We start from the raw sequence: 27,175 nt of genomic DNA, 5'->3' as shown, positions 1-27,175 counted from the left end.
AACATACCACACAGAAAATAGCTAGCGCAATCATCATTTATCATGACTGAATTTGTTTACCGTTCAGGATTCAAAGCGAAAGAAAAAGTTACAATGCGCATGCGCAACTCTGTAGCAGGGAGCTGCCGAAAGTTGAATTTAGTGTAAACAGGCGGCCGTTTCACTAAGCGATCGTAGATCGTAAACGTACGATTATGTTTAAGATCATTTGACTCGCACGTATCACTCAAAGTCAATAAAAGCGTGCAATCGATGTCGCCGGCACTTTATTAGAAAATAAGCTATACCAAATCATATATTTTGTGTGCTATACATTCATGGACCCATAGCCTCCCTAGGCATGGTATACTTTTTATTTCCCCTTTACTTATAAACTTGGTAGGAAGCGTAGATACCCTAATTTTGTAACGTACGTGACTGTCGCCGACTCAATTTTTAAAATTGAACAAGCAAATATAAAAATCTGAGAGTGTGTTTTTAAATTTTCTTTGCGTTAATATCATTTGTATTTCCTAAATTTTCATTCAATAAAAGTTTAACAACTTTTGCCTATGATTTTAAGCAGTGGTGTATATATTACTCCATGTCGCCAGATTATATTATGTGATCATAGGGTCAATTAAACACCCAATGTATGGACAAAGATTTCGTATTATCTTTATGTTTTTGATCTATTTTGGCGCTAAAATATTCAAAAACTGTGTGAAAATATTCATCAAGCGATATTTGGATGTGGCATTGAGAAGAAGTCATCATATTCTCAAAATTTTGAATTCTGATTTTAGAAATGTAACATACGATACACTAATTTTTTTTTTTATGAAAACGTATTTGCAGAGCAAATGTTACCCCTTTTATGAAAATCTCGTAGTGTACAGAGAATGAAAATATAAACATTTCTTTTGCAGAAGTCATTGGTTGGTCTGAAATTTGACAAACGTGTCAAGATGTAACATTCGTGATGTAACATTCGTTACCGAGAAATTAATTAAAGGGAATGATAGAACAATTTCCAGCGTATTTTTGCTCTCTCTCTGCATGATGTGGTATACGACATGAACGTCTACTATGAACATTTGAGTTTGAAAGTCAATACGTGTTAAACTTTGAGAATTAGGATTAATTTTCTCTTACGGTAAGTACTGTTACAACAACTTATACAATATTGATTAAGCAGATGAAATGTTTTGGTCTGAATTTGTTCTTCTGATATCAAAGAATGTATATCGTATTCCAAATATCTCGAAATTCTTCTGGTGTAAGAATTACATTGAGTAGAATGCTGGTAACATACGTTACTCAAAGTAACGTATGCTACTTAATGAAATGCTTGACTCGACATCAAATATTGAACTACATATTGACAAAATATCATCATTAATGATATGTTTGTTGAATATCAACTATGTTATGAAGAAACAAATGTGTTATTGTTCCCGTATTCACTAGCATATACAGATATCCTCTGCAAGAAATACAGGCCATGTTTTCCTCTGCTCCTGTCCTATTTATGATACATGTAACTATGCAACTCTACATTTATCAATTTGCTAGAATTCAGCATCTTTTCATAATATATCTTAGAAATGAAGGGACTAATCTCTGATGATTGTTCTATGCAATCTTATAGAGAAATCATTCAAAAATATTTTATCTGAGTGTAACATATGTTACCACAAATTCCGTTACGTAATATTATTCTACTTGTTTTTAATTTTTTATTTATTTTTTTCAGAAATGGCGCTTGTGAGAGTAGAAGTACAGAATAACTACCATGAAAAAAAATGTATTAAAACATAAGAACAACCATGAAAAAATGTTTTAGAAATAGTATGATATGCTCCCCTTGTGGCAATACTGAAAAGGTAGAATGTCTGTATAGACAGTGAAAATAAAGGTTTAACTACCGGTCAAAGGCTACCATAATGATACATGTAAGTTTTGTCTCTCAAAATACTTATAAGCAACTGGTCATTTGAGTAATTTTGTATGACCTTTGACCTTGTGACTTGGAATTCAATGGGGGTCATCTATTCATAAGGGGCACCAGTGTTTCAAGTTTGATGTCTATCAAGGAAAGATTTCTCAACGGACAATAGCGTATGTCCGAGTAGTTTAACCGTTGTCCTTTTGACCTCAAAATTAATAGAGGACATCGTTAAATATTTATTCATAACACCGCGTGGTGGATTATACTGACAGTTTCTATGGAAAGGTATTCCAAAATAAGCAACAAAAACATAAGATTCGGTATACATTTAATTAAAATGTTGGGAAATTAAACATTTTCTTTATATTATTATTGTAAACAGATTGTTAGAAATGGGTACATATGATTCTTTCCATTTTTTGAATAGAAATGATGTTTATAGTAATGAAAGGAAAAATAAGAAACATACGTTACTTTCATTGTTTATTATAACAAAGAGCAATCCAGGTTTCAAAACATGTGTCTGTTATTTCTATAAGAATCATGAGCATTTAAATAGCGAAACATCAATCTATCACTTTTGTTTTAATCGCACATTTATTGCAAATTAACAAATTCAGAAGAAAAGACACATTTGGTAAAAAATTTTGCTTGTCTACGTTATATTTCTATTAAAATTGGTATTTCCATTGAATCAAGTGATGTCGTTATGATTTTGCAACATCAATCGTAAAGAATAACTGATGGTGGCATCGTTTTGGCACAATATTTTCATGGATGTACTGTTGTGTAAGTGTTGAAACATACGTTACATAATTATAGCGCTACTTCATTTACATACAAAAAAGCTATCGTTCTATATCTATTGCTAGTCTTTTGTTTTCATGTTTCATACATATTGAACTGTTCGAGAATATTTGTTAATCAATTTTATTTTTTGCCATTTCAAAGATATTGAAAGTGATATCTAGTCGTTTATTTTGCGCTCTTAAAATCTTATTGCTGACTTTTACAGCAGATAATTTCTTGTTGTGTTGATTAAATATTTTCTTTGAAAACTTGTATTTATTGTCTTTCGCAAATTAGAAAAATATATGCTCAGTCAATTCCAATACAAATTATGGAATAATACATGGAAAATTAATGTTTATCTTAAATATTATCATGTCAAGGACTCAGTAACGAAGGTTACATGTGAGAAAAATCTCGAAAAATATATCATACTTTGACCTACTGTAAAAAAAAATCTGTCATACTTAACTTGAAACAATTTGAGGTGAGTGTTCAACAGATATTTACCATTAATAAACGCATGTTACCATACATATTTTGAATGGTCGATAAATTATGATTTTGAAACCCTCAATTGCACGCTTTTATTGACTTTGGGTGGTATACGAGCGTTTCACGAAACCTAACGTAGTCGTAACACTTACGATTGCGATTTACGTCTGACTTTTTAGAACTCTTTTCTCTATGGAGGTAGATTTAAAATTAATCCTACCATGGAAAGAAATATTCATTCATTATTTCTTCATGGTTTTAAACATATCCTTATCGTCTGCAGTAACCCATGCAAGTTGTCAACAAAAATAATGGAAATTTTGAGCCCGATCTCTAGTGTAGCGTAAAGAAAATTCCTAGAATGTTTAAACAATTGATAGAATAATTTTTATTGACTTTCATGTAACTAAAATTGGGTTGGGGGGGGGGGGTGATATAAGAAATAACATAAAAGAATTACATTTTAGAATTTTAAATGCCATGTATCGATCTGTTCATGTGAGCCAAATTTCCATCAATAAGTAAACTATCTTCAACGGATTAAAAAAAAATGAATAAGACCGCCACATTTAGTCGCCTCCTACGATAAGCAAGAGGTTCTGAGGACCTATTCTAACCCGGATCCCCACGGGAGTGCACTTTATAAAAAGGGATCGGAACCCCAAGGGTCCGATAATGACCCTTCCCTTGTCTGTGTATACATATAGGTCTAGTCTGTATGTTTAATTTCTAACGACCTTCATAAAAGCACAGAAACGATCCACTTGCAAAATTGGGATTTTAACCCCTCTCCCATTACCAAATCATTTTATTATCATATTTTCCTTAAAATGTGCATGTATTATGCAGTTAGTCAGTTGCATCAAAGATATTGATCTGACGGGGGGAAAAAGCTGAGTACGTCGAATGGCAACGTCTTGGATCATTAAATCAACTGTTTCTAAAGAAATTTAATTTCTGAATATGAGAATAATAATGTCTTGGAACCCCTCTAATGTTAAATATACATGTGATCTAACGGTGATGCAGGCATATGTAGCTATACCCCCCCCCCCCACCCCCCCCCCCCCCCATATCTGTTCTCGTTATTATTACATGCAAAGTTTGATATATTGACTACCCCCCCCCCCCCCTCCCCTCACTTTTTAAAATATGAATTCGATCTTGCATTGTCTTTATATTTATTTCAGCAAAAGCAGACTGCAATTCATTGTGATTGTTTTCTTCCTACAAAGTATAAACAAACTCGGTCAGGTAAATACTACCACAAAATGATCTCAGGCGGGGCCAGCATGGCGCCCATATTGCTCATTTACGTGCATGTAGGAACACTTACGATAACCCTAGACCACTCGTAGGGTTACGATCAATACTGATCGTAAATCGCAAATCGTAACTTTTAGTGAAACGGTCGTACGTGCTACGTTCACATTTAAGTCTACGTTTACGATCTAAAGCAGAGAATACCAGGGTAATTATTTCATACATGTGTGTATATTGATTTAGTGTATCAAAAGCAAGTAACCAATAGAGGTCAATACACATATTTTACACTAACTTATTGTGCGACGCGGGTCGATCGGATTCAGCGACGTCATAGATGTTTTGCACACTCTAACGTCATGCTAGGTCAAAAGGTCATAGGGGAAAAAAATCTTACATCCGGGTCCTTTGTCAATGTGAAACAGCGAACGACGACGGCTGCTCACCAACATTTTAAGGGGAAGACATACTTTGTTTAAGCATGTACGATGATAAAAATATAACATTCTTAAAAAATACACTTTAAAGTTACCACTAAGAGTTGCAGATTAGAATGTTTCTTTCACATTTGTTTAAGGTAGCTATTGATAGCTAGCCCCCAAAAAACCGCTCATTGAATTTTTTTCAATTTTATTTATTATAACATTTTGACTTTATCCTAAAACATATCAAAAAATCAACAAAAGTAATCAGGTTAATTTTCGAGGAAAGCGAGATTGAAATCCCCTCTTTTGCAGCCCCAAAAGGCAAAAAATGCCAAAATTGAGCAAATTAACACAAAAGCCAATAAAAATTTTATTGACACCAGAAATATTGTTTGTCATATATAGTTATGTAAATTAAACACAAACAGATAAAAAATCAACATGGATTAGAAATTCAAAATGCATCTAAGGAAAACATTGGCATGATTCGACTTGGCAATTGGCCAAATTTACCCTAAATATGGCGTTTCTCAAATACTATCAGGCATACATTTTCTGACAACAACAAAATTCTGCTCATAAAATTTCTGATTTTATTTCATTTTTACAATAAGTCAAGTAGTATCTAAAATATTGAATAGAAAAAAATATACCAAATGAGGTTTAATCTGAAACTATGTCAGATTTTGTAACCCTACCCCTCCCTTCTAGAAATGAATTTTAAGAGATACAGTCAGCAGAGATAAACTATTGACCTTAAATGATTAAGCATTCCAAATTACCATATCGAGCATTCAAACTCACATACTAGAAGTTTCTATGAGCCATTTAAGAATGATATACAGTGTGTGCTATTGCAGTTGACCTTTTCGCACTCACAATGATTGCCTAAATATTTAGTTATTTTTTATACAATTTCTTGTAATAACTGGACCAAATCTATTACCTATACATATTTTTTGATAGAAATTTATATCACTATACAGTATAATACACCAAATATGTTTAAATAACCATTTCATATTTCAATAAATAATTAATATCAATGGAAAGAGACCCATGGACTGCTCATGGATCACTACATGTAAGTCCATCTGAGTCATCTTACCCTCACAGATAGGTGTGTCTTTCATAAGTTTAAGATTTCTAATTGTAGTTTCACATGGAACCAAAAACTCACTATTGGATAACTGAGAATGCATGTACATGTATATTGCATTAACTAACTGAAGTTTTCCCCAGGTGAAGGTCTATGTTCACTGTATGTATAAGGGGGGGGGGGGGGGGGGGGGGGGGGGGTGAATTAGTTCCATTATGAAACTTTTCTAAAAATTTGATATACATTAATGTATCTATGATGTATGTTTCAACTAAATTTTGAAATACAAGGAAAATTCAAACACATTGATTGAAGTTATAAAATTGATATTCTATCATGTGCACATTTTTTACTAATATATCTAAGAAAGAATAATCAACATTGAAATTTCCTTTACATCTATGCAATATTATTGTCTTTCAAAAGGCATGTACTTGTAATATACGAGTACATGATCTTGTTTTCCCTTAAATTCACAATTTAGTTTAAAGTATGTTGTATAACATCCACTGCTCTGAGCTCATATAAGTGAATTAATGTTTTTCATCCAGTCCCAAATTTTGCAGTAGTTCTTTAATCTTCGGAACTTGATCAAACATTTTTAAGTTTGTGGAGTTGTGGGGGTCCAGGGGATATGTCATCATCACTGTAAATGGAGTACCTGTTCAAAATATAGATAAATATAATTAAATATAGCAAAAAGGATGAATATCTGATATACTCAGAATTGTCTTTACAAATGTTTATCAAAAAAAAAAAATAGTACCTCTCTTGCTGTTATACTTGTTGCCTCGAAATCCACTTCAACCTGCACTAGTCCTATCTAACCTCCCTCGGTCTTCAGGCTGATGCCTAGAAAAAAGATCATCATAATTGATATTTGCACAGTTAGGTCTATATTATACCATTGAGTAATTAGATTGCGTCAGACAATGTGAATTTTAAAACTGTGTCTCAACACATATTCAGTTAAAATTTAAATACTGATGTTTCAAAATTATAAATTGCAATGAGATGACATGTATATATGTTTTTATAAACTGTCATAGACTTATCATATCTGTTTTATTTACAAAATGTGGGTCAAGAGAAGGGCATACGTGTAGTATACATATCTTACTTATACATACAGTGCATACATTTGCCTATGAGAGGGCATATGCAGACTTGTAATTAATTTACATTATTTAAAAAGGTTTTGCCAACCTACATGTTTGTGTGAAACACGAAACTTCAGGTTTGATATATTTCTTAGGTCACTGAAATTTCAAAGTAATAGTATATGTATACTATAGTCTAGGGAATTATAATTCAACACATGCCCCCCCCCCCCCCCCCTTCCACTTTTTATCCGGTTCCCTCATACCCCTAGATAGTAGGTCTATACAGATATTTGTTTTTCATTACTTTTATACATGTAGTTCAAGGTATGTTATTTTCGTAACGGTTATTTTCATAACGATATTATCATTTTCTTAATAAAAGAGTTGTGAGAGCCCATGTTTACAAATGTGGTATACATTTACATGACATCCGTTCGTTTACAATCACATGCACAGGTGGGAGTTATATTTTATGCACATATGGAATACATATATACATACAAAATAATACATCTACTGTATGTCGTGTGTTTAAACTTACAGATGTTATTATAAATCGCGTTGTGAAATAGCAGAGGAAATGTGAGTTGAACTTTTGAATACAAATTTATGGCATTTTTTTCACTCACCAAACGAAACTATGATTTCGTTGTCCAAGTTGAATGCATCCACCAACTTCCTCTTCTTGCAAGAAACTTTGTTTAGCCTCTCAATGACTGTATAAACAGTATTTAATCTCGCAGCATGCTACACTCGGACATTACGATGCATCAATCAACAACTTTGTTTACGTAGCGCATCTATGTACATGGATTGGTGGTTGGTTTAACATTTCGATTAGCAAAAAGTTTCACACAGATGAAACATTTGATCTACCATTATTACAGACATTGACGTATACTTATGTGGTATGTGCATATTTTCTGTAGGCGAGTCAGTCACAGCAACAAAACACTTTCGGAACCCCTTTTTGTTTTTCGACTATTCTATGACGGAGTAAGGAATTCCGGAAAATGAATTCACGTGAAAATACACAATTTTTACTGATCACGTGGTTGCTATCCGTCGCTACCTTAATTTGAGCTGGTGAAGTATATGTTGTTTATGTCTGCTCGCGCTCCCTACTTTCACTTGTGATGTTTTCTATCGAATTAAATAGCTCTCTAAAATTAACCCAGTGAAGTAGTACATTGCATAGAGAAGTGATAACAGTTCAATAATTTTATTGACAATGTGTCTTTTTTCTTTTAAAATGACAAAGTGGTTTGATTTATCGGCATACCCCCTCTTCTCTCTCTCTTCCGTGGTATGCAGTACTGAGTAGTAATTAAGTTTGAACCTATGAATTAAGTCATCCCTCACACAATTAAGGATTTTGAAGTTTGGATTGAATTAAGTTTTACGAGTTGTTTGGGGGTTTTTTTTTTTTGTTTTTTTTTTTTTGTTTTTTTTTTTTTTTTAGTGTCTATCAGCATGACTGTCGTGCCATTATGAGTTGTTTGGTTGGTGTGTTTTTTTAAGTGTCTATCAGCATCATTGTCGTGCCAATCATTTTCAATATTCGCACAACGGTCGCTCTTATATTAGAGCTCCTATCCGCACGATATTCTTTTCCCAGTTATAAATTTCTTCTACTTGCCAGTTGCCCATGAGACAGAGTGAGAGATATATTTCATTTGTATGATTTTAAATCTTATAAGCTTCTGACAATTTAAAAAAAAAACGAGATGTCTACACAATTATTTAATTTATCTCTAACTTTGACAAATGACCAGTTCAAAGTTCACTTTTAGGTATAACATATGTAGGCCTATATATATTAAAGCTAGAAACTTTATTGCAAATAATAAGGATACTAATTATAAACCAGGCAATTTAGGTTCACCACCCAATACCCAACTGTTAGTCTATCCATTTTTAGCAGTCTGAGTGATTTAAACAACCGACTTCTCTTTGCGAGTGTAAGGAGAAAGGGGTGTGTAAGACAAGTGTAAGGAAAAGGAAGGGGGGGGGGGATTTGACGATTCTAAGAAAGGAGGGTTTGTATTAGACGAATGTAAAGAGATGGAGGTATATTTGACGAGTGTAAGGAGAGAAGGGGGTTGGAAAAGCCCCAATCTAATTAAAATTAGATCTTTGATCCGCTCATGCAATCGCTACACAATTGCAATAGTGATTGCATAAGCGGATCAAAGATCTAATTTTAATTAGATTGGAAAAGCCCTGAATTATTCCTGGCTTTCACTAACTATATAGACTACAAGTGATTTTCAAAATTTGTCGTCGTGCGTATAATCTCGCCCCCCCCCCCTTTTTTTTGGTAAAATTTCCTTTTTAAAAATAGTATCTGTATAGATCGTAGTAGTTGTCAATATTTATATTTTGTACCCCCTGTCGTGTTCGTCAAGCAGACGCCATAATAACCGGAACTCAAACTGCTTTATTCTACTTTTAGAACCAACAACATAAACAATATAAATCCGGATAACAGTCGACTGACTGTCGAATACACAATACATGACATCCTCTCTTTTCAAATTCAAAGAAATCAAGTAAACTCAATACAAGTAATGAAAAAGTTCTGAATCAATAAGTCACTTAACACATACAAGAAAGCTGCAAATGAACTACATGACATTTAAGAATGTCCATGACAATTATGCCCGTTTCACAAGAAATGATAATTCACATTAAACTGTCTGCATAACATAGTCTGCGTATTTGCCAGGAGCTTTGATAGTACGTCCCGATCGCGTTTTGTTCAGTTCTTGCGGTGGAGTTGGAAACGATAGAGTTTGTTTTGGACGGGTACATCGAGCTTGTTCGGTTTCGCGGTCACAGTTCGGATGTTCACTAGCATTGTCGCTGTTCGGACGAGTAGTTCCTGGAATCTGTTGAGAAACACTGTCGGGAAGCTGAAAGTCAAATCCTTCGACTTCGGATGTTTCTTTAATCGATTTTGTTTGTTTCATACTGCTTCGGTTGCGACGGTATTGCTTTCCTTCACATGACACGATAAACGATTTCGGTTGGTGATGTTTTGACTCGATGTTGGCATGTTTCCACGAATTTTGTACTTTCAACATTACACGGTCTCCTGCTTGCAGATCTGGTAGGTTCTTGGTTGCATTCCTGTCGTGAAATCTTTTAAAGTTTAGCTGTCTAGATTTCAATTTCTCATGAGTGTCATTGTTCATGGAACGCAAAAGTTTTGCCGTTGTCGGTAATTTTGTTTTCAGACGACGTCCTAGAAACATCTGTGCTGGTGATTTTCCTAGTCCTTGAATTTCCGTGTTACGGTAATCCATTAGTGCTATGTACGGATCTTTGTTTTTCTTGAGAATCCGTTTGACGGTTTGTACCATCCTCTCCGCTTGTCCATTTGATTTTGGATACAACGGACTTGATGTGGTGTGGGTGAATCCATATTCCTTTGTGAAATCCTTGAACTCCTTGCTTGTATACTGCGGACCATTGTCGGATACTAGTTCATCCGGGATTCCATATTTTGAATACATGCTTTTGAGCGAGTTCACAACTTGACATGATGACAAGTCCTTTAGAATCTTGATCTCCGGCCACTTAGAGTAGTAATCGACCGCAATTATGTAATGATTTTGCTGGTATGCAAATATGTCGGACGCGATCTTGGACCATGGACGGTCCGGCAACTCTGTACATATCATTGGTTCCTTAGGATTTGAATTCTGTACTTCTGCACAAATATGACACTTTGAAACTTTGTCCTCAATCTGTGCTGCCATACCTGGCCAGTACATACACTCTCGCGCTCGGCTCTTGCATTTCACTATTCCGAGATGTGATTCATGCACTAAGTCCAACATTTTCTGTTGCATCGACTTCGGAATCAAGAGTTTACTGCCTTTGAACAGTAGTCCATCCACATGTGATATCTCATCACGAAATGACCAATACGGAATAAGAGTCGATTGCAAGTTTTGCTTGGCTTCAGGCCAACCTGACAATACTGTGTGTAGAAGCTGTTGCAAAGTAGAATCACGTAGTGTTTCTTGTTGAAATTCGGTATAGCGGTCTTTCGACATTGGTAGATGTTGGTTAAGCGTGATGCTATTGACATCAACTTCGGGTACCAGTTCTTCTGTAGTTTCATCTAGGTAGTGGCGACTCAAAGCATCAGCGATAAACATGAGTTTCCCAGGTTTGTATTCTATCTTTAAGTCATATTTCTGGACTGCAAGAAGTAGTCTTTGTAAACGCATAGGAGCTGCTAAGAGCGGTTTACGAAATATTGACTCCAATGGTTTATGATCTGATTCCACAGTTATCTGTCTTCCATAGATGTAATGGTGAAACTTATGACATCCAAATACCACTGCTAAGGCTTCCTTCTCTATTTGTGCGTAGTTCCTTTGGGCCGCTGTGAGTGCTCTTGAGGCGTACGCGATGGGTCTACCCTGCTGTAAGATAGTAGCACCAAGTCCTTTAGAACTAGCGTCCACAGAGAGCGTCAATGGTTGTTTTGGGTCATAGTATGCCAAAACTGGAGCTTCTATAATCATTGCCTTAATGGTTTTGAAACTGACTTCCTGTTCCTTGTTCCAGTTCCATTCAGATCCTGCTGCTGTTTCAGTCAACTTCCGTAGTGGAGCACTGACATCTGATAGTCTCGGAAGAAATTTTCCAAGGTACTGAACAAGTCCTAAGAATGTTAATAGTTCCTGTCGATTTTCTGGTTTCTGCATCATGGAGATGGCACGGACTTTTTCTGGATCCGGTTTTACTCCTTTCTGGGTGAGTACTTGTCCTACATACTTCACTTCAGTTTTTCGTACCTCACACTTTTGTTTGCTGAGTTTCAGGTTGTACTCTTTAGCGCGTTGCAACACTCTGCGTAAACGCTGATCGTGCTCTTCAATCGAAGATCCCCATACTAAAATATCATCAATGATGACTTCCGCACCGGAAATATCTTCCAGCATTTGTGACATGATTTTCTGGAATACCTCGGACGCTGACTTAATACCAAAGGGCATCCGCTTAAATCGGAAACGTCCAAATGGTGAGTTGAATGTACAAAGTCTGGAACTTTGCTCATCTAGTTGGATTTGCCAAAAACCACTTACGGCATCCAGCTTTGTGAAGTACTTTGCTTGAGACATGTTCTCGATCACATCCTCAACGGTTTTCAACGGGAAGTGTTCACGCTGTATGGCATTGTTTAGATCTCGAGGGTCAATACAGATTCGAATTTTGGATCCTTTGTTCACAACTGTCATGCTGTTTACCCATGGTGTAGGTTCTGTTTGACGTTCGATAACTCCCAGTTCTTCCATTCTCTGGAGTTCTTCGTACACTTTGTCCTTCAGCGAAATCGGTACCTTGCGAGGTGGGTGTATAGTAGGCGTAACCGATGGATCTAACTTAATGGAATACTTCCCGGGTAGGCATCCCAATCCTTCAAATAGTTCTGCATATTGAGGTTCACTCAAAATGTCACTTCCTGTGGTCTGAAGGTTGTCCTTGACGATTTCAGTTTTCGACGAAATAGCGTTCATCGGTCTCACCAAGTCCAGTTTGTGACAAGCATCTGCTCCCAAGATGTTTGGCGCATTTCTGTCGACTATGTAGAATTTCATAGAATGAGTTTGACCATTGCATTTCAGTGGAATGGTGAGCATACCATCAGCTGTGATTTTGTGTCCTGAATATGATTTCAGTAACGCCTCCGCTTTCTCCAGTGCTGTTGTGATTTTAAGCCTTCGATAAGTGTCTCTGGTAATCACGTTACACTTTGCACCTGTGTCCATGAGAAACTGTACATCTGTGTCTCCTACTCTCAATGACGTAGTCCAATTTTCTATCGTGTTGATATCAGCATCAATCATTCCCATGAAAAAATAATTTCCATCATCTAAGTCATTGTCATCAGAATCAGTTTCTTGAATCATATTCACTGGACGATTCTTTTGTCTCCTTGATTGCTTTCCATAATATTTCCCACGCGAATTTCCTCTGAAAGCACCTGGTTCACTTCGCTTTGTTTTCACACTAGATTCACATACTCGCGCAAAATGGTTTCTCTTACCACAACTAGAACATGTTTTCCCAATTGCGACACACCTTTCTCCGGCTTCGTGTTTCCTATTTCCACACTGTCTGCATTTCGGAAAATCTGACTGCTTTCCTTTGTAGTTTGTTGTGATACGGTTCACTTCGTTTCCTACGAGGTCGCCTTTACTGTCCTCACTCATAGTTTTCAGTTGAGCTCTAGAGAGTTCATATAAATTCGCTATGTCTATTGCTTGATTTAATGACAAATCACTTCCGGTAGTAATCAGTTTTTCTCTAATTTTCGCTGAACGCACTCCGAACACTATCCTATCTCTCAGCATTTCTTCTGAATTAGCGTAACCACAGTCCTTAACTAGAACTTTCAATGCTGTTAAGAATTCCTCACATGTTTCATTTTCTTGCTGTGTCCTACAGTTGAATTTGTAGCGTGAGAATATTTTGTTACTTTTCGGTTGAAAGTAGGCCTGGAATTTTGTGTAGTACGTTTCTAATTTCTTTCGTTCCTCATTAGTAATGTGCCAAGTGCTGTAGATATCCCTACCTTTTTCGCCAACCCAGATCATGAGGTAACTGCATTTTTCTTCCTCTGTTTTATCTTTCAGTGGTCCATTGAACATAAATTCCGTGTGTGCTTTGAATTTTTTCCATGTTCCCGGCAGGTCACCACTTTCCCAGTCCACCTTTGGCGTAGCACCAGTAAGAGACTCCATCTGTTTTCTTTGAGTGTTTATGTCAAAGAATATTCACGAAATAACTTTCGATGGCTTATCGTAGACGTGATTTTTTTTCACATTCTGACACCATGTCGTGTTCGTCAAGCAGACGCCATAATAACCGGAACTCAAACTGCTTTATTCTACTTTTAGAACCAACAACATAAACAATATAAATCCGGATAACAGTCGACTGACTGTCGAATACACAATACATGACACCCCCCCCCCCCTCCCCTTGATAAGGGACGCTATGATGTGCCTGGATAATACTGCCGTGATTTGTTGTAATGCATTATAATCTATTTTCTTTGTAAAATTACCATTAATAATGAATACCCCCCTGTCCCTAAAAACATCACAATAGGGTCTGTAAGTCTCGTCATGTGATTGCCGAGAATTAGCGAGATTATTAACTTCCGGGTACATCAACATCTCAGATTGCACTGTGTAGAGAGTGGTATACATAGATATAGCGTTATCAATCGAGTATGTGGAGGTTTTAACGAGATAAACATGGGAATTGAAGCATTAGTGGAGTGGTCGAGGATTCTTCGCTTCGTGTTTGACGAATTACGTGTAATAACTGCCAGTGTACAAGCATCGACGAGGGTACGTCTTGCAGATAAAGAGCAGGTTGGTAAAAGCGTAATGAGATGTACGATACGTTTTTATATTCTCAAATCATTCCAATTGAAAATAAAAACGGATTATGCATAAAACTTGCTTTGTGTTTATACGAATGTACGATCAGAAGGGGGGGGGGGGGGGGGGCAACGATACTACATGTACGTACCTGCAGTGTACAGTTGTATACATATTCAATAAACAAAGCTCATTAAATGTAAATATCTATATCAGTTACATCACAGATGGGTTGATTGTTTAATATTTGAAAATTATTTTATAGATATGCCTTGAATCTGAGGATAAAGGTGTTGTGTATTGTGCAGTCATCATTAATGTGGATGTCTGATGCCAGTATGCCCATAGTGGGGCAGTATAAGTGTCGATCTTCATATGGCAGCAAATTTTCAAAGGCAGGTACACAATTTAAAGATAAAATATTGTCAATACATGTTTGGATCTATATTTATTATGATTATAATAATTATAAGATTATATGTTGTAAACTTTCTTTCTTTTTAGAAATTTCTTTCTTTATAAACTGTCTTGCTGTTATGCCCTCTGGGCCCAAATTGGAATAAACTTATCTATACCCAAAGTAAGTAATAAATGGGTTCAAACTGTGAAAATAAAATTTTTACATGTAGATATATTGGAATTTTTCAGATATAAGAAGGCAAATATAACTGTTCAATGTAAAATACGCCAGTAGTTGGATAAAACATCCAAAGTCGGCACAGTCAAAGGTCACAACAACAATGGAGGAATTAACTGCATCCTCATTCCGAAGGGCAGTAGGCCATTTTCAGCAACCCCTGAAATTCTTAATTGAGGCTAAGTGCCCATTTTCAGCTCGAACAATGACAATTAAAGAGGCCTGTGCAAATGTTGGGATATCCCTCTTGGTAAGTCAGCATTATAGATTGAACAATTATGTGTACCTAATACATGTACATTAGCTGTACATATATGTATTCATATATATTATTATGGATGTATCCAAGTTTATTATAACTTTAAAGTAACATTTTATGAATGAAATACAAATACTACTTAGACTTCATTGTGATATTGAACTGCTAATGTTCTTTATAAACTTTACTTGCATCAAGTTTTGAATACTGCAGTACATCTATGTCAAAAGAAGTATGCATATTGCAGTATAATACTTTCACCACTAATCCGACCACTTGTAAATCATGTATATTTTATCAATACATGTAATGACAATTGCCATTTTAGAATGTGATGTAAGAGATGGTTCGCTGCCCATTAAAACAAAATATGAATATTGGCATCAGATTCAAGGACAACAACACCTGAAAGACACCCAATGCTGTGATTTGCTAGTGTGGATTCCTAGTGACACTCAAATACATTGACAAAGATGTATTATGGTCAACTTTTTAAGCGTGATAGAGTTTAATTATAATAATGAAGTATTTTTGCAGTCTAGAACACACACACATAACCACATGTACATATATTTTATTATGATATCAGTGGTGCATCTATCAAAGTTATGTAATTACATGTATATTTATTGAATAAACATTATAGACAGAGTTTTTCTTATTTTAGATGAACAAAAATTTGTATAGACACAGTGTCCAGCTTTACGAAAATCATTGAATTACATGCATTCACTAAAAACAATGGATTTTACTTCTTTTTTAATAATGCAGATTTGAAAACCTTCAGGAGAACAAAAGGCTTTATGTTTGATTGTAAATTGTTTAACGTCCCTCTCGAGAATATTTCATTCTGATGGAGACGTTCCAAAAGGCTTCATATGAATATAAAAGGCTTTATATTTATATAAATATGTAGAAAAGTTATATTGCATATATATGGTATTCATTACTTTTAACTTTAAAAATTCAATGTGGCAGGTATGAGCATATATATACATGCAATTAATCTAATAAATTTGTAGGATTTATCTGCAATCTCCTTCAAAAGGGGAACCTACAAAACCACATGGGCCACACAAAGCTGAAATATTTTGTCAGATCAATATCTATACTATGACAGAATATAGCTGAGGAATTTTTAAAAAAAAAAATATTCTCTCATTTTCCCATTCAACATGGATTCTGCATCTGAAAATTTTATAGCAAAGTTGTGATCCTCTTTTGAGAAGTGGGATTTATTTGTAAGAAAGAATGGGATATTAAATGTCATGTCATTTGGAAGTTTGTCAAATATACAAAATCCTTTGTCCGCCAGGAATATATCACCAACTTGCAACTTCTCTCAAATGCCACAATGGTTCACAATTGCCAAATCAGATTTGTATCCAGCATACACAATTGGAAATGAGCTGCATTAGGTGTAATACACATTAAAGTCTTTCCTTTGTGGCGACTCTTGTAATTACTGTAAGCGAAAGACTGACTATTCAATTTGCTCATATTAGGTCTCTTCTGTTGCATCCATTGCAATCTTCAATTCTTCTGGCTTTAATATTTCAGTTGAATGGACACTCCCAACAGTGTTCATGATCCCTTCAAACAAAATTTCATGAATATATTAAAAAATATTCACAGAAAATGGTGTATACAGCAACATTTATACCCCCCCCCCCCAAAAAAAAAAAAACTACTAGGTAATTGAATATTGTGAAATCTGATAACTAGTCAGTGTATAGAAAGTGCAATTGTTCATTTTTCCTTAAAGAACCGCTAAAACATACCTTTCCAGGGTCTTTCAATTATGATGTTCCCAATTGTCATGGATGGTTTCCTTTAATTATGCAGGTATATTTCTCACTGCAAGTTTACAACATCCTAGTCTTCAAGGGAAGCTGTCAGAACAAAAACAATACCATTATAAAATTTGGTGTGCATATAAATTTAGATAACACTGAAATGAGAATGAAGAAAATACAGAAAACCACCTGACACTAAACTTAACAACCACTGTAACTTCCTGGTTTGATGTACTAATATCTGGTATTGACAATACTTGTATCGTACACTGTACCTTTTTAAATGTTGAGGGTTTGATGCTGTATCATTGTTGTCTGGTACAGATATATTGGTAGCAGTATCAACTTCGGTTCCTACATGTACGTTTGAAGCAAATGATTCTGCTTCAGCAGGTTTCGTAACTTTGTATCTATGAAAAAAAGTAATATACCATAAATTGATGTTTTTATTGACTTAAAATGGCTCACTACACAACAAATGTAAGTTATAGTTTCTGAAATAAGCACAGGATATGAGTGTTACAATCATTCTTATCAAGGCCATGTGTCACTTTTATATAATTATACAATAAAGATATATGCCAGTTCTCTTGAAACACAATACAATATTTAATCATGCAGGAACCTATATAAAGGCAAGTAGTATCAAGGGTATCCTGTCAACCTTTTCCTAGCAAGGTTATTTTTTCTATATTGATACAATAAATTAGTGTCCCTTCCCCTTTTCAGGCAAAAGGGAATTATGTAGTAAAAGATGTTAATAAATGTTGAAATCAATAAACGAATTATACAATAAAGATATATGCCAGTTCTCTTGAAACACAATACAATATTTAATCATGCAGGAACCTATATAAAGGCAAGTAGTATCAAGGGTATCCTGTCAACCTTTTCCTAGCAAGGTTATTTTTTCTATATTGATACAATAAAGTAGTGTCCCTTCCCCTTTTCAGGCAAAAGGGAATTATGTAGTAAAAGATGTTAATAAATGTTGAAATCAATAAACGAAGAAAAACTTTACCCCCCATGTAACAGCAGACGACAATATTTACGTACGTACATCAGTGACGTATTTAGTGCGAGTGTAAAATTCTATATTCTTATAAGACAACAATTTATTTGTCAGAAAGTATACGATGGTTATTCACGAATATAATTTTTCAGGCACACATCTATAAATACAGGCCTGTGGGAAGCAATTTCATTTGGGGGGGGGGGGGCACCACACCAAAGTAATTTACGACAAAAAAGTGATATCGAGAAAACCATTAGTAAAAAGATAACTGCATAAATGTGTGCAAGCATTGAGGTGTACGTCATGTACATAAATCTAATTATGTACATAGAATCTAATTAGTTTCCCAGAAAACCCCTCAAGTTTAATTTTAAGTTTTGTTTGTTTTGGAGGGGGGGTGTTAAGGATTTTTTTGTTATCTTTTTTTTTTTTTTGGTTGTTTATATCTTTATCATTTTGTTATCAATCATTTCTGAGTCATAAGGTATTTAGTACTCGGTAAACTTTCCAAAAATCGCCAGTCTTTGTTCACTTTCACTTACGAACTCCTCAACTATTTTTTCTGGATTCAATTCATCAGTCTCATTTTTATGAACATGCAATAAAAGCAAATTGTTTGTTCGTATTTGGCTCATTGTTGATCTCAGTGATGTTTTCAATCTTTTCAAGGCGCTGAATGAACGCTCATTGGTAGCGTTAGTTGCAGGAAGTACCAAAATTAGATTGAGAATTTTGAGGATCTCGGCAAACAGACTTTTTTCATTTGAATGTCTGAAAAATTCAACCACACTTGGTAAATCTGGCTTAGTCTTTTGGCAAAACAGTCTTTAACATTATAAGCTGGCAGTGAAGATCCTTTGGCTTCAAATCTGTATCATATAGGGTCGTGACAAAATTTAATTCTTCTTCAAACGTTTGACCTGTGCAAGCCTTAATTACGAGGTTTTCAAGATTAACTTTTCAAGATAAGCTTTGTAACCTAGATTTTATGCCAGCTAAAAGCAGATCTAATGCCTCGTAGAAATCTTTCCTATACATATCTGCACACGATGAAAAAGTATGTGCTGCTGTCCCATCATCAAGTTTACGAGGAATTTTGCGTTTTCTAGAAAGAACAGGATCATCGATGTTCATCTGTTTTGCTTTTTCAACAACTTCCTCGTAAAACTGAGTGAAGATTGTCTCATCTCAAACTCAAACGCAAATGGTAAGTCTATTCAGATGGGTTAAAAATTTCAAAGGCGCTTTAAACAGTTAAGCTGTGTAGAAACCCTTTCAAATAGACATGTTTTATCTATTAGTGACGCTCATTTTCATTCATATGTCGATTCAATATATCCCAGTTAACTTGAAGTAAACGACACCACTGAGTCTTCCATATCTGTTTCATATTTGGATATTTTACAGCACATAAATGTTAACGACAAACTGACAACTCAACTTTATGACAAAATGGATAACTTAAGCTTCCCCATTATCATTTTTCCATATTTATGTAGCAATATTCTATTATCACCCTCATGTGGTGTTTATGTCACTCAACTGCTTTGATACGCGAGAGCCTGTTCTGCGTATGAGAAGTTTTTAAATCGAGGCAAGCCACTGATAAATAAGTTGGTGTTACAGGGGTTTCAATCAGCATTTCGCAAATTACATGATCGTTATAATGAGATTCTCAAAGACCATAAGCGCCGAGCATAGATATAAATTTTGCAGCCCTTCACCGGCAATAGTGACATCTCCATATGAGTTAAAGATTCTCGAGAGGGACGTTAAACAATATTCAATCAATCAACCATACAAAGACCAACGAGTCTTATTTGTACGTTATGCCATCCAGCTGTCATCCACCCCATATTTTCAAAGGTGTTTCTGAGGGTTTAGCCACCCGAATCCGTCGCCTCTGCTCTACTTCTACTACTTTCCAACAGCAAGGACAGATTCTTAAAACGTATCGACGAACAGGATATGATGCTTGCAATGTACAGTCCGCAATTGACGAGACGTCACAACAGTTTCGACAGTCCTTTCTCCAGTACAAAGAAAAACCTAAGAATGACAGGATTCCACCAGTCACTACTTACCATCCCACCTAAAAATCTCACCAGTATTCTAAGAAATCGTCTGCCCATCATGTATGCCAATAAATGAATGGCTGGTGTTTTCATAAAAACTCATATGGCATCCCTCATACGCACCGAAAACGTGAAGGGCATGGTAGTGAGGACTAGCCTGGATAACGCTTTACCAAACGGAAGGTTCAAAACATGCCAAGATGTCAATTATGCAATTTGATTATCAAGATTACTGAAATCCAAAGTGACTCCCAGTAGCTTTACTTCAGCTTCAAAGGCAATGAAAATGTTCCTAAGACTGCGGTTTAGTATGTTGTCGTGTGGTTTTTTGCCAGTGACTATTCCCTGATTTTTATTTTTTTTTAAATTTTTTTTTTTTGATTTTTTTTTAGGGGTAGATTTCCATGTATTTTGGTCTGTCGAAATTATTCGTTGAGGCTATTGCAGTCATTAGGGATCATCAATGGTGTTCTCATTTTTATGACCAGATGCAGTCAGCGTATTGCCTTCTGCATAGTTATAAGGAATAGATTTGTTTACCAAAAAGAAAGATACCATTAAGAAAAATGTTAAAGAGGGTTGGTCCCATGATGGATCCCCTAGAGACACCTTTATACATGTATATAATTTTAAAATTAATTGTGTGGTTTCCAAGTTTACCACATTGGTTTGTGTTGGAGAAATAGCTTTTGATAAAGTCAGAAGAGTTCTCGGAGAGTTTAAATTTTAGAAGCGAGAGATCTTGGGGAGACCGTCAAATGCGGAGATAGAGAAATACATGTATAAATAAGAATCAATATCTCAACTAATACAAAATAATTCAATAAAAAGACGTTCCATTTCTGGATTGATTGATTGCGTATTGTTTAACGTCCCTCTCGAGAATATTTCACTCATATGAGGACGTCACCATTGCCGGTGAAAGGCTGTAACATTTAGGTCTATGTTCGGCGCTTACGGCCTTTGAGCAGGGAGGGATCTGTATCGTGCCACACATGCTGTAACAATGGCCTCGGTTTTTGCGGTCGCATCCGAATGAACTCCCCATCTAGTGACCTCTTACGACAAACAAAGGGGTACCGAGGACCTATTCTAGCAACGGCTAGCAGAATATATAAAACTATATCAACAACTGTTACATTATAAACATTTTTTATACTTTGCTAGATAATTGTAACTTGTGGGTCTCCCAAGTCTGTATATCCGTTAGAAATACAATACAAGAAATTTATTATTTAAGGTTTTCGTATAAAAGTTTATCATAATAACTATATAATATATAGCTTGTTCTGTGTATCAGTTTTTAAATCGAGGCAGGCTACTGACAAACAAGTTGGTGTTACAAAGGTTTCGTTTTAACAGCCTTGTTTAAAGTCAAGTCACCATGTCGCAAACTCTATAGTCGTTATAATGATTTATTATGCCAATACAACATATCATCCTACAACTTATCGACAGTGGATGCTTACTCCTCCTAGGCACCTGATCCCACCTCTGGTGTGTCCAGGGGTCCGTGATTGTCCAACTATCTATTTTGTATTGCTTAAAGGAGTTATGAGATTGATCAGCATTCACCCAATGAATTTGCGAAATGCTGGCTTTAAACGAGACTGTAACTATCATTCCAATTCTTGTCAAATTTGGTATGAAGCATCTTTGGAACAAGGGTGACATACATTGTAAATTTGAGGATTCCTGCACCCCTGGGACCCTATGGGCGGGGCAAAAACTGCCCAAAATTGATCAATTTTCAAAAATCTTCTCCATAACCGCACATGTTTAAGAAAAATTAAATACATAGTGATGTAGAGAAGAAAGACCTCTACCATAATTGTAAATTTCATAATCCCCGGGTATGCGTTCTGATTGATTGATTGTATATTGTTTTACGTCCCACTCGAGAATATTTCACTCATATGGAGACGTCACCACTGCCGGTGAAGGGCTTCAAAATTTAGGCCTATGCTCGGCGCTTATGGCCTTTGAGCAGGGAGGGGTCTTTATCGTGCCACATCTCCTGTGACACAGGGCCTCGGTTTTTGCGGTCTCATCCGAAGGACCGCCCCATTTAATCGCCTCTTACGACAAGCAAGGGGGTACTGAGGACTTATTTTAACCCGGTTCCCCACGGGATAGGTAGGGGTTCTGATCCAAGGGCGGGACCAAACTTATCATATAGTGTTTATATGTAAACACTTAAATAACATCTTCTTTAGTGTTATTGATACTAAATTGAAATTAAATAGATATTTAGAAAGAGCATGTAGTCCTTCACCAATATTGTAAATTTGATGATCCCGGGGGAAGGGGTTTTCGTATTAGGGTGGGGCCAAACTTAGTGTGTAGTATTTATGTGTAAGTTTGCTGATACTGTATAAAATCTAAATGCATACTTAGGAATTGCATTAAAGGATACACAAAAAATAGTGAATTTCACAACTCAGGATCTTAACTCTAGGATGGGTCCAAATTAGTCATATCTTTTGATGTTTTAATGTTAATACCTATTATATTATGTAAAGCCTTTCATCGGTGTATGCACTTTTGAGAGTATTAAAGTTTTAAGAACACATCTTGTTTTATACTGTTGATGAAGATAAGAATTTAGCTTAGATATTCAGAATAGGAATTTTTTTCTAGATTTCATAGCCCTTGGGAGTAGTGATACTTTTTACTAGTACTCAGGTGACCGATAATCATCAATCCATTTTGTGAAATAGTCCCAAAGAACCAACAGAAATTAAGTTTTCGTGAGGGTGATAGGAAGTGATCCCAATCTTATCTAGTGTCCAACGTTCCATTGGTACCCCAACATTATGAATTTGTAATGGAACTTTATGCAACATATTTGGGGATTCCCATGAAGCACAAATGTCATATGTTTGACAGTAATGTCTGATGTAAAGGTATTTTATACCACAATTATTTTTATAACCTAGATGTCCCCAGTAAAAACAATGTGGATTTCTAACAAAACGTCTTTGGAAATGAAACAGGAAGAACTACATGCAATTTTGGGGTTATATGTTCCCATTTATGATCAAACGTATCATCTTTCTATAGGAGGGAATCAAATCTAACCCAAGATTTGCAAGCCTCACTCAAATTTGATACATTTTCCCATAAAGAGTTATGCTTGGGTTTTACTCACATTATGACTTTCCTAATATCGGGGTCATTTTCTTGTATTTCTCTCAAACTCCTATTTCTACATGACATTAGGAGTGGTAGATGTATGAGTAGTGTTACGGTTGACAGAGCGGGTGACAACTTCGCATTTTAACACGTTCGTTACTAATTTTGTTGATGTTTTCCGTCGACTCAAGGTCTGTGGGATATTGAATTGCCACATGATATTGAATTGTGACTTCCCCATTCTGTGGGAGATATTAACATATGCTGAGTATCATAATGAAAAACGCACTGATGAGCTGGTACTGTTTTATTAATCACAATATTTCTGTGCATTGGCGTAATCTGATGTTTTCATATATAACTGTTTATCACGTCTTCAAAAGTTCTTATACACAAACTGACGTTTATTTCTCTGAAAAAGAAAGAAAGAAAATATGTTTCGCATATACATATATTTATTTCCTTATTATAGGAATGTGCAGAGTTGGGGTGCGTAGTAAACTATAGGGACATGATATATCATATATCCTGAGCTACTCGACTCATGAGGATGAATGTATCTTTTCAGTAAACAGCATCTGGTTGTATTCTATCCTACACTAATCTAGAAATGAATATTCATGAAAGGTGAAGATAACGAACAGTGATCCATCTCATAACTCCTACAAGCAATACAAAATAGATAGTTGGGCAAACACGGACCTCTGGATACACCAGAGGTGGGATCATGTGCCTAGGAGGAGTAAGCACCCCCCTGTCGACCGGTCACACGCCGCGAGCCCTATATTCTGTTCAGGTAAACGGAGTTATCCGCAGTCAAAATCAGTGTGCCAAGAACATATTTCTCATGTACAGGTTTTATTTTGATTCTACATTAGTAATGGACTATAATAGTAGATTTGTTACCTGTAGTGGTCTCCGTACACCCAGAGTATGCAGTGGTTCCTCGTGCGAGTCTTCAACATGTCGCAATGCCTCAAATGCCTGAATATGAAAAATGTAATTATTTTCATAAGCTTATTACAAGTCGTTTGATTTCTTCCCGAGTTTAGCGATAGGGCATTGTGGGTATCATTCATGCATAAATTTGGTATCACTTACTCCGCGAGACACCATGATTGGGCATTTGAAAACTATCCATTGGACTGTTTCGTAACATGGGGGCGTGGTTAAAGATCCCGCATAGGTGTAGAATCTCTTGTCAAACGGGAGGACATCTAGCGGGGAGATCCCATAAGATACACTGACAGCGTCGCTGTTTTCGCTTTCCTTCTTCATACATTTGTTTTCGATAGTGTCTTGGCTTGGCCGTTTTCCACATTTCAGGTCTACAAACATTCAGGTAAATATGTTATTGTACACTATGCAATATGTTCATTTCCTGAATAAACTAAATACAAAATGGAGTTATTCACAGGGATAAAAGGCAACAGATCAAGATGTTGAACTTGTCCAAAGCAAACAACATTTTGATCTTATGTGTTCCATCATTTCATTCCTTTATTATACAAGTACCTTTTGGGAAAGTAGGTTCAGGATCTGGGGAAGGCGAAGGTTTATGCTCTCTGACCTTTTTGTAATATTTCTCCATTATGAAACTCAGTGTTCTAGCAAATCTCACTCTACAATGCCTGCGCTGAATATAGAGTAAAATCATCAAAAGTTTATAACCAATGAAAGTTTGTTTCGATTTCAAATTACCTATACTTTCAAGAGAAGATGTATAAATTTCAATATATACACTTGGTCATATTAAATTCATGTACCAGATTTATATGTACTATCAAAAGCTATACATTACCCATTTGTAACATTTTTTCAAGTAATATCGGAAGACCCTATATCTGCAGATACTTTTATGCTTGCGTTTCTACAAAACATAGTAAAAAGACGTTGTGATTGGTTGACATCAATTCATAAAAACATAATTCAGATAATATATTGATGCATTTGATTTCAATAGCATTCGATATTGTATTTTACTTTGTCTGCATTAGAAGCAATCTCAGAAATGTATCGGAATATTCTATCAATTAAAAAGAAATTCGACAATCTCGCATAATTTTGCATACCTCATTTCCCTCCCTTTCTCTCTCGCCGTCATCATCGTATTCGTCATCTCCGTCCCCATACTTCCTTTTGGCCTGATTATTTACATCAAATTACTATTTTTCTCTGTTATTGTAATACTGGTGAGTACGAAAGCCGACTGGACTGATTTTTGACAAAAGTTACAAAAAATACCTCAACTCGTTATAACAAGTTAATCATCTCGTTGTATCGAGTTAGTATCTCGTTATAACGAGTTAATTTTAAGGACCTGTTCTTTGCAAAATCTAAACATTCAACAAAAATACTGATTGTCCATTTTGAAAAATAAATTTAAATTTCATCGTTTTAAAATACACTGTACCACAATGGTTTGACGAAATTTTCGAACTTACTCGATATTTGAGCATCACATAAAGCAGTCTCGGTACAGATGATTTTAGCGTACAAATAGATATATTTATGCTACTAATACAAGTACATGTATGTAGAACTAGAGGGCTTTCCCTAATTTGACAGCGTACATTTTCCGTTATTTTTTGCATCGAAAAACTTTCTTTGCAATCTTAAGTAAGATATATTGGGTTATCCCCCATTATCGAGTCTTAATCCGCAGTCACAAGTAGTATGTAAAGAACGGCCTAACAATCGGTATGAAACACATCAGACAGCATTTAACCCAATGAATTGAACCAGTTTAAAAGAACAAACACTTGCTAACATACACCCCGCCCCCATTCCGATTAAAGATTGTGAAGTTTGATTATCAATCGTCTTTTAATCATTATTTGTGAGTGCTTCTCTAGGATTTTATAGTTTGGGTTTACTGAGGTTTAGAATTTTATTGATTTTTTCTTTGCTTGTCAAGAATTATGGATGATAGTGAAATCAACTTTTCATAAAACTCTCTCCTTCCTTACTTTGAAAAACAGGGCTGCGAGCCTGTAATGCCAGTTTCCCCAATAAATGAAACAATCATTCGTGAAGATATTTGAGGTGGCAGACAGATATCTGTCTAGCACAGAAAAATATTACTAAATGTACTTCATTTTGATTTAATGCCGTAATTTATTTCTTTTAGAAATGTAAATGCGGGCTGACAAAGCTAACAGAAGCTTGGATTTATTTCTGTTGTTAAACATCACGAAAAAAAGTATTCACATATCACACGTAAGTTATATATTATATAAATTTACAAACATCTGCAAATTGATATACTTTGATCATTTAAGTGTTCTATCTTTGCTCCTCACGATAATATTAACAACTGTGAAGGAGAAATTTCAAACGTACTGTCCGACTACATATCCCAGAAGTCAATCAAATGTGGATCCTAACAAATTCTAAAGAAATTTTAGTAAACTTGAAATCACAAAACTTTTCTCAAATCTACAACATCAAAACGTATGAATTTTCAGCACTTTACACGACCGTTCCTCACGATAAATTAAAAACTAGACTTTTTGACATCATAGACAGTTGCTTCTTCAACAAAAATGGAAAACGGAAATATTCGTTATATCTAGTGATCAGTCATCCAATCACTTTGTTAAACACAACTCTGATTCCACAAATAGGGACTCCCAAGTTGAAATTAAAAAAATCTTCGAGTTCCTCATTGACAATATCTTCGTGGTGTTTGGTGATCAGGTCTTCTAACAGTCTGTTGGAATTCCCATGGGCACAAATTGTG

At 35.5% G+C, this 27,175-nt stretch overlaps 2 protein-coding genes and 4 long non-coding RNA genes across 6 annotated transcripts; 2 read left to right on the top strand and 4 right to left on the bottom strand.

Moving 5' to 3' along the window:
• The first annotated feature begins 556 nt into the window (after positions 1–556).
• LOC130050042 (uncharacterized) lies at positions 557–2,980 on the top strand. Its single transcript, XR_008798426.1, has 2 exons — positions 557–1,135; positions 1,736–2,980. It is a non-coding gene; the product is annotated as an uncharacterized LOC130050042 (long non-coding RNA).
• Positions 2,981–5,259: 2,279 nt separating this feature from the next.
• On the bottom strand, positions 5,260–8,174 carry LOC130050041 (uncharacterized). The gene is made up of 3 exons (XR_008798425.1): positions 7,734–8,174; positions 6,768–6,853; positions 5,260–6,662 (listed from the first exon to the last, which is right to left on the bottom strand). It is a non-coding gene; the product is annotated as an uncharacterized LOC130050041 (long non-coding RNA).
• A 1,620-nt stretch (positions 8,175–9,794) lies between these two features.
• Positions 9,795–13,868, bottom strand: LOC125651239 (uncharacterized protein K02A2.6-like). The gene has a single exon (XM_048879820.2). It carries the CDS (start codon positions 13,866–13,868, stop codon positions 9,795–9,797), a length of 4,074 nt encoding a protein of 1,357 aa, XP_048735777.2.
• Positions 13,869–14,250: 382 nt separating this feature from the next.
• Positions 14,251–16,078, top strand: LOC125671183 (uncharacterized). Its single transcript, XR_008798424.1, has 4 exons — positions 14,251–14,507; positions 14,782–14,915; positions 15,165–15,403; positions 15,741–16,078. It is a non-coding gene; the product is annotated as an uncharacterized LOC125671183 (long non-coding RNA).
• LOC125646531 (uncharacterized) lies at positions 16,054–17,937 on the bottom strand. Its single transcript, XR_008798423.1, has 3 exons — positions 17,484–17,937; positions 17,194–17,304; positions 16,054–17,005 (listed from the first exon to the last, which is right to left on the bottom strand). It is a non-coding gene; the product is annotated as an uncharacterized LOC125646531 (long non-coding RNA).
• Positions 17,938–23,758: 5,821 nt separating this feature from the next.
• On the bottom strand, positions 23,759–25,573 carry LOC130050040 (nacrein-like protein). Its single transcript, XM_056148536.1, has 6 exons — positions 25,506–25,573; positions 25,235–25,303; positions 24,949–25,069; positions 24,535–24,761; positions 24,340–24,417; positions 23,759–23,845 (listed from the first exon to the last, which is right to left on the bottom strand). The coding sequence occupies exons 3-6, from the start codon at positions 25,022–25,024 to the stop codon at positions 23,810–23,812; spliced, it is 417 nt and encodes a 138-aa protein (XP_056004511.1). The 5' UTR covers positions 25,025–25,069; positions 25,235–25,303; positions 25,506–25,573; the 3' UTR covers positions 23,759–23,809.
• Positions 25,574–27,175: the final 1,602 nt, after the last annotated feature.

This window comes from Ostrea edulis, chromosome 9, assembly GCF_947568905.1.
Source record: "Ostrea edulis chromosome 9, xbOstEdul1.1, whole genome shotgun sequence".
In the NCBI taxonomy this organism is placed as follows: domain Eukaryota; kingdom Metazoa; phylum Mollusca; class Bivalvia; order Ostreida; family Ostreidae; genus Ostrea; species Ostrea edulis.
The sequence above is the reverse complement of the archived record's forward strand: the minus strand, read 5'-3'. Positions and strand labels throughout refer to the sequence as shown.

Coding starts and splice junctions, on each gene's coding strand:
- LOC125651239 (XM_048879820.2), bottom strand. CDS start 13,868: ATGGAGTCTCTTACTGGTGCTACGCCAAAGGTGGACTGGGAAAGTGGT.
- LOC130050040 (XM_056148536.1), bottom strand. CDS start 25,024: ATGGAGAAATATTACAAAAAGGTCAGAGAGCATAAACCTTCGCCTTCC. Junction 24,762..24,948: donor TGAACCTACTTTCCCAAAAG/GTACTTGTATAA, acceptor GAATGTTTGTAG/ACCTGAAATGTGGAAAACGG. Junction 23,846..24,339: donor GTGTACGGAGACCACTACAG/GTAACAAATCTA, acceptor TTTCTTTTTCAG/AGAAATAAACGTCAGTTTGT.